This window comes from Protomyctophum bolini (assembly GCF_963924005.1).
Source record: "Protomyctophum bolini genome assembly, chromosome: 11".
Taxonomy (NCBI): domain Eukaryota; kingdom Metazoa; phylum Chordata; class Actinopteri; order Myctophiformes; family Myctophidae; genus Protomyctophum; species Protomyctophum bolini.
This window is the reverse complement of record NC_137872.1, coordinates 40,928,862-40,939,740: the sequence shown is the minus strand read 5'-3', so window position 1 is coordinate 40,939,740 and position 10,879 is coordinate 40,928,862. Positions and strand designations below refer to the sequence as shown.

Genomic DNA, 10,879 nt, shown 5'->3' with positions numbered 1-10,879 from the left:
GAAGAACACAAAGGTCACGATACGACCTCAGCTGCAGCAGAACGGACTGAGAGACAGAAAGAGCTCCATACGAGTCAGCAGAACATCCAGCAGAGAATCCAGGAGAGAGAGAAAGACGTGAAGGTGCTTCACCAGGAGTTGGAGTCCATCAACCACTGTGCTGACAGAGCAGTGGAGGACAGTGACACCATCTATGCTGGGCTCATCTCTTCCATGGAGAACAGACGAAGACGATCTGAGGTGAGGGAGCTGATCAGAGATCAGCAGAAAAGTGAAGTGAGTCGTGCTGAAGAACTGAGGAGGTGTGTGGAGCAGGAGATCACTGAACTGAGGCGGAGACATGCTGAGCTGGAGCAGCTCTCACTCACAGAAGATCACATCCATTTTCTACAGCATTACACCTCATCCCTCTCAACGATCAGTGGATCTACACACCCAGTCAGCAGCAATGTCCGTCTTCTGAGATACTTTGAAGATGTGACTGTGGCCCATTCTAAGATGAAGGAGAAACTAGAGGACATTTTTACAAAGGAAGGTGCAAACGTCTCAGAGACAGTGAACAGAGTGGATGTTTTACTGTCAATAGGACAAGAACCGAAGATCATAGCTGACGAACTAGAGGACATTTATACAGAGGAAGGGACAAATGTCTCAGAGACAGTGAACAGAGTGGATGTTTTACCGTCAACAGCACCAGAACCCAAGACCAGAGCTGAGTTCTTACAATATTCACGTCCGATCACACTGGATCCAAACACCGCAAATCAATGCCTGTCTTTGTCTAAAGGGAACAGAAAAGTAACAGTGATGGACAAACCACAATTGCATACTGATCACTCGAAGAGATTTACTGGAGTGTGGCAGGTGCTGAGTAGAGAGGCTCTGACTGGACGCTGTTACTGGGAGGTAGAGTTGAGTGGATACTGTGGCCGTATAGCAGTCTCACATGAAGACATCAGCAGAACAGGTGATGGTGAATGTGGATTTGGATCCAATGACAAATCGTGGTCTTTAGGATGTACCAAACAAGGTTATAGTTTCATACACGGAGGTATTGGAACTGACATCCCAGTGTGCCATGTGTCCTCCAGAGTAGGAGTGTACTTGGACCACAGTGCAGGTACTCTGTCCTTCTACAGCGTGTCTGACGACACCATGACGCTCCTTCACACAGTCCAAACCACGTTCACCCAAAACCTCCATGCTGGACTTTGGCTTTATTCATCACCTGGAGACACTGCCGAGTTGTGTGACCTGGAGCAGCTCTCATTCACAGAGGAATTCCAATTCCAAGTCCGAGAGCGTTGCTGCTCTCTTGAATCTACACCAGTCAGCAACGATGACTGGGTGTATCTCAGCGACCAGAGATACGTTGAAGATGAGACTGTGGCCGAGTCCAATGTGAGAGACAAACTAGAGGACAGTCTCACAGAGGAAGGGACAAACGTCTCAGAGACGGTGAGCAGAATGGATGTTTTACTGTCTACATCACCAGAACCCAAGACCAGAGCTGAGTTCTTACAATATTCACGTCCAATCACACTGGATCCAAACACGGTACATGTAGACCTGTCTCTGTCGGAAGGGAACAGAAAAGTAATGCATATGAGCGAACCACAATCACACCCTGATCACCCAGAGAGATTCACTGAATGTTATCAGGTTCTGAGTAGAGAGGGTCTGAGTGGACGCTGGTACTCTGAGGTAAAGTGGAGTGCACTCGTTGTTGGAATCGTTGCTGTAGCCGTTTCATATAAAGATATCATCAGAAAAGAGTTAGTTTGGAAAAGTGGATTTGGATTCAATGATCGGTCGTGGGCTTTATGGTCTTGTCCCAATGACCGTTTCGGAATCATGCACAGAGGCTCTAGTACTCCCATCTCAGGCCGGGTCCCTGTGTCCTCCAGAGTAGGAGTGTACCTGGACCACAGTGCAGGTACTCTGTCCTTCTACAATGTGTCTGACACCATGACGCTCATCCACACAGTCCACACCACATTCACCCAAAACCTCCATTTTGGATTTTATCTTCATCCAGAGTATGACAGAGGAGTCACTGCTGAGTTGTGTGACCTCGAGCGTGCGTTGTGAGCTTGTAGATCAGCTATTTTAGTATGATATGATGAAGTATATTAAAGTAGTTAATGTAGCAGAACACTTCAGCAGATGTGCTCTTCCCCATCCAAGCCCTGTACGATGAACGCTGTGTCAATCAAAGCTCGAGGAATCATGCAGGATTCAAGCCGTCCCAACCGACTGTTGCTGCAGCATGGAAAACTGTTTCGCAGTCTCAAAGCCACTGGAAATAGACAAAACTTTGCTACTACAGGGAAAACATGCGAAAAGCTTCTTTCTCTGAACAATCAAGATACATGAACGAACTGATAAAAAACTAGAGTGAAACACACACACACACACCTGACACCACACACACCGGACCAGACACCACACACTCACACACACACACACACACACACACACACACACACCTTTGCCCTCTTCTCGCACTAGTGTGGTCGAATTGCGCCTTCCTAAGATAAATTTGTTGTGCATATGGTGTTACGGCTCACTCCTCCTCACCTCCACATGCAAGCACTGCTTAGCCACTCCCCCCTCACTGACTACTCCATGGCTCTACTCAGCACACCTGCTCTCCTGCACCAATCCTCTGCACCTGTCTTCCATCCTGCAATCAAGCACTGCCTCTACAAGAACCCAGTCTGCCCTTCATTCCATGCCAGAGCTTCACATGTCTACATGTATGGTAAAGTACAGCTCAAGCCTTTATGTGTTGTTAAACTGAGTTAGAGCTATAGTTACTGTTTTAGCCTTACTTAGCTATTTCCCAGCCGTGCAACCTTACACGGTTTCAACTCCTGCCTTGTTGTTGTTTATCTGAAGACTGACGCCTCCTCTCCTTCTCCTCCTCAGTGTTTGGAATCCCATGCTGAGTTTGGCCAACCTGGAGAGCCACCGTTCTACTACTACCCCCACTCCCTTCCATACAAACCTTCTGTGAATAAACCTGAACTAAACCTGAACAACGCCTCCTCTCTTGCTGTGCACTTGGGTCACACTTACTAAATATAACAGTAAGCTCTGGCCATCGGGACCCAGCCAGCATGGAGAAATCGTTTCAGGTCCAGGGACAAGTTTTGAATGAACACTCTCGCCTATTAACGGAGGCTTCTAATGCTGTCATAAGTATTAAAGAGGATCTCCAAGGGGTTACAGCTCTTCAACAGTCCCAGGCCAACCAACAGCAAGCCCAGGTGGACCAGCTCTCTGCCGTGGTCCAGAATCTCGCTGACCAGGTTGCTGCACTCAGTGCTCGACTCCTTCCACCCACGGCTCCCCCCGTGCCCGCTTCTGCCCAGTCTGGGCCTGCTCCAGACCCGGCCCACGTGCCACCCACTCGAGAGCCCCATCTGGTGGCACCGGCTCTCTATGACGGGTCTTTCGCCCACTGCCGTGAATTCCTCATGCAGTGTGAGTATGTTTTTGCACTTCAACCGAGCATGTATTCTACTGCCGCCGCCCGCATAGCCTACATAGCAAATCTCACCACCGGTCAGGCTCGCCGGTGGGTTATGGCTAGTCGTGAGGGCTCGGCACATTACATGCATGACTATGCTGCATTTTCTGAGGAGTTCAGGACCGTTTTCGATCATGATGTCCATGGGCAGGATGCAGACTCAGTCCTTTCCACCCTCCAGCAGGGTTCTAGCTCTGTGGCGGAGTATGCCACAGAGTTTCGTATCCTTGCAGCTCGTTGCCAGTGGAACGAGCCTGCTTTGTTCAGTGCTTTCCGGCGGGGCTTGTCAGAGCCCGTGAAGGATGCCTTGTCTGGGAGAGAGAAGCCCTGCACGTTGAACCAACTCATCTCCCTCTCTATTTCCCTTGATGAGCGTCACCGGGAACGCAAACGTGAGAAGGCTCACCAGTCTCGTCCTGCTGCTGGGCCGTCTTCCTCGCCATCAGCCAGCCTTAGCCGGCCTGCTCTCCTTCCTGATCTCGCTACCTCCGCCGGTGAGGAGCCTATGCAGTTGGGCCGAGCCCGCTTAACCTCTGCTGAACGTGACCACCGAAGATTACGGGGGCTCTGCATGTATTGTGCAGGTTCAGCACACTCTGTGGACTCTTGCCCCATCCTGCATTCCAGAGCCTCCTCAGGCCGACTGCCAAAAGACAGGGCTCACCCGCTCGGGGGTTCCGAGTGAGCCGCTTGTCCGACCCCCTGTCCCGCTCCAGCAAGTCCAGGTTCATTGTCACTCTTGCCTGGTCGGGGCACACACTCACCGTTCCTGCCCTGATAGACTCTGGTGCTGATGAGAGCTTCGTGGACCAACGTTACGCCCAGGAGGTAGGACTCCCCATTGTGCCTCTGGAGAAGTCCCTCTCTGCTTTCGCTTTGGATGGCCACCCCATGGGTCCTGTCACACACCAATGCGGGGCTTTCACCCTCACTGTCTCAGGAAATCACGTAGAGAGCATCCGCCCCTACGTCATCGACTCTCCTGACACACCTTTCATCCTAGGCAGACCTTGGCTGGAGCTCCACAACCCTCACGTCTGTTGGAGTTCGGGCCGCATTCTCAGCTGGAGCATTCCCTGCCACGCCCGCTGCCTTCGGTCTGCCCAGAAGCCTTCTCTGCCTGAACGACCCAGTCTTGCCCCTCCTGATCTTTCCAAGGTCCCTCCTGAGTACCACGACCTGGGTGAGGCATTCAGTAAGGAGCGAGCGTGCACTCTTCCTCCTCACCGACCCTACGACTGTGCCATCGAGCTCCATCCTGACGCTCCGCTTCCAGCCAGTCGCCTCTACAACCTCTCACTACCTGAGAAGGCAGCTATGGACAGTTACATTAATGGCTGTCTGGCTGAGGGTCTTATACGTCCATCCACATCCCCGGTGGCAGCGGGCTTTTTCTTCGTCAAGAAGAAGGGTGGGGATCTGAGGCCGTGCATAGACTACAGGCAGCTCAACAACATCACCATCAAGAACAAATATCCTCTCCCCCTCATGAGCTCCAACTTTGAACCCCTTGTCGGTGCTACCATCTTCACCAAGTTGGATCTCAGGAACGCATACCACCTTGTGCGTATCCGTAAAGGGGATGAATGGAAGACCGCTTTCAAGACACCCCGTGGACACTACGAATACCTGGTCATGCCCTTCGGTCTCACAAATGCCCCCTCAGTCTTTCAGGCTCTCATGAACGACATGCTCCGGGACATGCTAGAGGTATTCGTGGTCCTTTACCTTGATGACATCCTGATATTCTCCCGGGGCATTGAGGAACATATCCAGCATGTCCGTATGGTCATCCAGCGTCTCTTGGAAAATCGTCTGTACGTTAAGGCTGAGAAATGTGTCTTTCACTCGCCTTCTGTGGAGTTCCTTGGACTCATTGTGGAGGATGGCTGTATCCGTCCTGACCCCCACAAGGTCCAAGCCGTCGTCGACTGGCCGCAACCCACAACCCGCAGACAGCTCCAAGGTTTCCTAGGGTTTGCTAATTTCTACCGCCGTTTCATTCGGAACTACAGCCGCATAGCTGCCCCTCTTACTCGACTCACCTCCACTCTGCGTCCTTACGTCTGGACGCCTGCTGCCGGTGCCGCTTTTGCTACCCTCAAGGAGCACTTCACCACAGCCCCTGTCCTTCTCCATCCAGACCCCTCCAGGCCATTCATAGTGGAGGTAGATGCTTCTGACATCGGTCTAGGGGCTGTCTTATCCCAGCGGTCTGTAAAGGACCAGAAGCTACACCCCTGTGCCTTTCTCTCCCGCCGGTTTGGCCCAGCCGAGGAGAACTACGATATTGGGAATAGGGAGCTGCTAGCTGTGGTGGCAGCCTTTGAGGAGTGGCGCCACTGGCTGGAGGGTGCTGAAGAGCCCACGGTGGTCTGGTCCGACCATAAGAACCTGACCTTCATCCGGGAGGCCAAGCGTCTCAACTCTCGCCAGGCACGGTGGGCACAGTTCCTGGATAGGTTCAGCTACACCATCACCTACAGGCCTGGCTCCAGTAACACCAAGGCGGATTCCTTGTCCCGACAACATGCCCCGGAGAAATCCTCAGCCGAGCCTGAACCCATTGTTCCGGCTGCTTGTATCGTAGGAGCGGTCACCATGAACATTGAGGCTGAGGTCAAACAGGCCCAACAAGCTGAGCCGGGTCCAGACGATGGTCCTCGTCACCGGCTCTTCGTGCCTGATTCGGTGCGTTCCCGAGTGCTGCAGTGGGGCCATTCCAGCCAGTTTGCTTGCCATCCCGGGTATCAGCGCACCCTCTCCTTCCTGAGCCGGAGGTTTTGGTGGCCGTCAATGAGGACTGACGTCCGGGAGTTTGTCGCTGCCTGCGCCACCTGTTCCCGTGCCAAGGCGTCACACCGGCCACCGGCTGGCCTTCTTCGCCCACTCCCTGTGCCCACCCGCCCTTGGTCTCACATTGGCTTGGACTTTGTGACCGGTTTTCCCCCTTCTAATGGGAACACCGTCATCCTCACTGTGGTGGACCGGTTTTCCAAGGCGGTGCACCTAGTGGCGCTCCCTAAGCTCCCATCCTCTGCGGAGACGGCCGCACTCCTCACCCAGCATGTCTACCGTCTTCATGGGCTTCCCAGTGACATTGTCTCTGACAGGGGCCCGCAGTTCACGTCCCAGGTCTGGCGGGCCTTCTGTAAGGAGATCGGCGCCACCGTTAGCCTCTCCTCGGGATACCACCCACAATCCAATGGCCAGGCTGAGAGGACCAACCAGAGCTTGGAGTCGGCCCTCCGCTGTATCTCTGCTCTCCACCCCACCTCCTGGAGCAAGGATCTACCCTGGGTGGAATACTCACTCAATGCCCTTACCTGCGCCGCCACTGGCAGGTCCCCTTTCGAAGCCTCTCTGGGTTACCAACCCCCGTTGTTCTCTCTCCAGGAGTCGGAGGCCTCTGTCCCCTCTGTCCAGGCCCACTTCCGTCGGTGTCGGCGCGTGTGGAAGAAGGTCCGCGCCGCCCTGCTTCGCTCCAACGAGCGTTCCTGCCGTGGGGCCAACCGTCGCCGCACTCCTGCTCCGGTGTACCAGGCTGGGCAACGTGTGTACCTCTCCTCTGCCGATCTACCGCTCCAGGTGCCTTCCAAGAAGTTGGCTCCCCGGTTTGTCGGTCCCTTCGAGATTGACCACGTCCTGAGTCCGGCGGCTGTGCGTCTCAAGCTCCCGGCCTCTCTGCGTGTACATCCCGTGTTTCACGTGTCCAAGATCAAGCCTGTGTCCTCGAGCCCTCTCATGCCCTCTGCCCCTGCCCCTCCGCCGCCTCAGATGGTCGACGGGCATCCCCAGTGGACAGTTCGGCGGCTACTGAAGGTTCGGCGCAGAGGTCGAGGTTTCCAGTTTCTGGCGGACTGGGAGGGTTACGGCCCCGAGGAACGCAGTTGGATCTCCAGAAAGCTCATCATGGATCCCTCTCTCCTTCGGGACTTCTACAGGGCCAACCCCGACGCCCCCGGGAGGTCGCCAGGAGGCGCCCCTCGGAGGGGGGGTACTGTTACGGCTCACTCCTCCTCACCTCCACATGCAAGCACTGCTTAGCCACTCCCCCCTCACTGACTACTCCATGGCTCTACTCAGCACACCTGCTCTCCTGCACCAATCCTCTGCACCTGTCTTCCATCCTGCAATCAAGCACTGCCTCTACAAGAACCCAGTCTGCCCTTCATTCCATGCCAGAGCTTCACATGTCTACATGTATGGTAAAGTACAGCTCAAGCCTTTATGTGTTGTTAAACTGAGTTAGAGCTATAGTTACTGTTTTAGCCTTACTTAGCTATTTCCCAGCCGTGCAACCTTACACGGTTTCAACTCCTGCCTTGTTGTTGTTTATCTGAAGACTGACGCCTCCTCTCCTTCTCCTCCTCAGTGTTTGGAATCCCATGCTGAGTTTGGCCAACCTGGAGAGCCACCGTTCTACTACTACCCCCACTCCCTTCCATACAAACCTTCTGTGAATAAACCTGAACTAAACCTGAACAACGCCTCCTCTCTTGCTGTGCACTTGGGTCACACTTACTAAATATAACATATGGTTTACCTAACTTTGGAAAACATGCACATCATGTACATAATGATGTAATGTAACAAAGTACAACCTTTTCTTTTATGAGAGTACTTTGTCTTCGTATCTGTCACATTGTGTGCTTGTTATCGGCTATTTAAAAATGTCCCTCTTTAATATTATTATTTTGATTGTGATTTATTAGGTTCAAGTCACAGCACATATCGGAATCACTTCTGCTCAGACCTAATTTTTGTTAATTTTGAAAAGTTGTGAAATGGGACATTCTGCTGCATGAGTACTTTTTACTTTTGTACAGTTTCCTGTACAAAAGGCCTGTTTTGATACCAATAAAAGTACTGGTCTAAAATTAATTTGGAATTCCGGACTTTTACTAATTAACAGTATTTCTACATTGCAGTATTGATACGTTAAAACGTGTGAATACCTTTTTTGATTATCCATGACCAATATGTTGGACGTTTCTGGCTCGGCTAAAATGCAGTGGGTTTTCTGCTCGATGATGTAGCGATCATCTTATTTGTGAAAACATTTCAGCGACGGTGTGAGATGATCTGCAAGGAAAACGAGCTCAGTTGTCTCTAGGTTGTTTTAACTAAGTTAAAGTTTATTTTATTATCCACCACTTGTACCAAAAAATCTTAGACAGCCACTGCTGGCGCAATACAATGTTTATTCTTCCTTGTAATGTATTGTGTGAAACGTTGACGTTAATTCTTTGCGATCGCATATTGCTGACATTAGTGCACATTTAGTTATTAATAATACAAACAAAAGTAGTCTCATTAGAATAAAGGGATTGAATTAAAATAGGCTATCGCACGTGTGTGGTCTTCTCCATGTTCTCCCAGATAGACAGTGCGCGCACACCACAGAGTCAGAGTGCATGCGGGTCGTCCATGCACCTGCCTGGATGCGCATGCACACACGGTTCGCGCGGACACCGTGAAGGGTTAACAGCAGCCTGGCTGCCACCATGACCTCAGATATCAGAGTTCACATGAGGACAGAGTCGGTCAGCGTGCTGTTGAGCAAACGCAAGACTCACTGAATGAGGGGGTTTCATCGTCTCTCTTTGGAGAAGCCCCTCTAATTACACAAGTTGACGCACAATATAGAGGACCCCCAAATGTACATGTATTTTGCCACAGACCCCCAGGAGAGGACCTTTCAAAATTATTCCAAATTGTTCACATTTTTTAGTAAAAAAACCAAATTGGTTAAACTGATTTTGATGATATAAGCAATATTTCTGGGAACCCCAGAGGGTCCCTCGTCCCCACTTTGAGGACCACTTGCTCCAAGTGATTTTAATGCCAGAGGTTAAACCAGTGTCCAGGTGTGCCTTGAGATTGTGCAACAACAACCACCACACAATTATGAAAGCCATCCGTCTCTTCTTGCAGAAGGTGTTCTGTGGACATGGGTATTGAAAGCAGTGTTGTTTTTGGCGGCACGTTTTAGTCATAGTCTCTTGCATAGTTTTAGTCGCATTTTTGTCACCCGGAATGTTTGTGTTAGTCTAGTTTTAGTCGACTAAATGTCATAAGATTTTAGTCGACTAAATCTACAGTTGATCTAGTTGGACTGAAATGTATTCTGGCGGGCCTCGATGCCGTCGTAAATGACTGTTTTTACACTTGCTGAAAATTGTCAGCATGCAACCAAGTGTAAAATGACCTAGGCCTATACTGGATCTCTTGTCCACTAGTCCCCTTCCTAACATTTTAGTTTTTTTTTTTGTATATTTTTTGTATATTTAGTTTTAGTCATCATAGCTTAGTTTCCATGTAGTTTTTCGTCAGTGAAAAAAGGTAGTTGACAAACATTTTTCGTCTTAGTTTTAGTCGACAAAATCAACATTGATGGGTATTGCAGCGTGTGTCGTTCTCTTTGCAGGTTCTGTGGACATGAGTACACCGTGTTCTTTGACTATATAGAAGTGTCTATTTGTACGTCTCTAAATGTTTTGATGAATTGAACAAGGTGGACCCTCTTGTAAAACAAGTGCAATGCTTAATTGGGTCGTCCACTCACAGTTAACAGTCTTTGTATTGAGTTTGTGCTTGAAATGTAGGCCTACTGTAATTCCGCAAACTGTTAATAAATATTTCAATCAATCAATCAAGTACCTGCCGTTCGCCCTGCTGGTGGAGCCGGACAATGAGAAGAGGAGGTAGATGCTGAGTTGGGCCAGGGTTCTCAAACTTTTTCATCTCGAGGACTTTCACATCTACATTTATTAGCCCATGGACCCCAATAATTTATATTGTAAAATCACTGTTTTGACTGGAGACTATATGTTGCATGTATTAACGTGTCTATGTTACATTATACTATGACGTGTACTGTATGTCTCCCCCTGTGACTGCAGGCCAGAGATGATGATGACAAGCCCACAGTGCCATCTAGTGGAGGAGTTTGAATATAACCCTTTTCTACGTATGGATATGTCTATACCAGTTATGGTTAACTTGGTTAAGTGTGTTTTAAATATACCAAACACACCAGTAAAGATCCTTTGTTGATTTGAAAATGGGCAAGCCTAATTTATTCTTCATGCTGTAAATCACACTTTGGGTTAGATAAGCCACCATTGTCAATATAGACCCAAGACCCATAAAGACTGTAGTTTTTCCTGGCTGGACTCACAGGTGAACATCGGGTGACTCTTAAAACTATTAAGTAGTTCAACAAAGTTGTTTAACTCATCTAGATTACCCTGGAAAATACAAAATGTCATCAATAAATCTATAATATTTCAGAATTCGTGGGAGGTGCACGTTCTTATCAGGGTTAAAGACAAAGTTCTC

The 10,879-nt window shown here is 50.0% G+C and overlaps 2 protein-coding genes across 2 annotated transcripts in view; both read left to right on the top strand.

Moving 5' to 3' along the window:
- Nucleotides 1-2,091, top strand: part of LOC308323505 (tripartite motif-containing protein 16-like) — a gene marked incomplete at both ends in the record, with an annotated part of 4,544 nt that extends 2,453 nt beyond the window's left edge. The window contains one exon of the mRNA XM_080775233.1: nucleotides 1-2,091. This exon is cut by the window's left edge and continues 284 nt beyond it. Coding sequence (XP_080631359.1) covers nucleotides 1-2,091 — 2,091 coding nt within the window.
- The window catches only part of LOC308323502 (uncharacterized protein), a 77,914-nt gene that overhangs the window by 22,391 nt on the left and 44,644 nt on the right, over nucleotides 1-10,879 (top strand). The window lies entirely within an intron of this gene.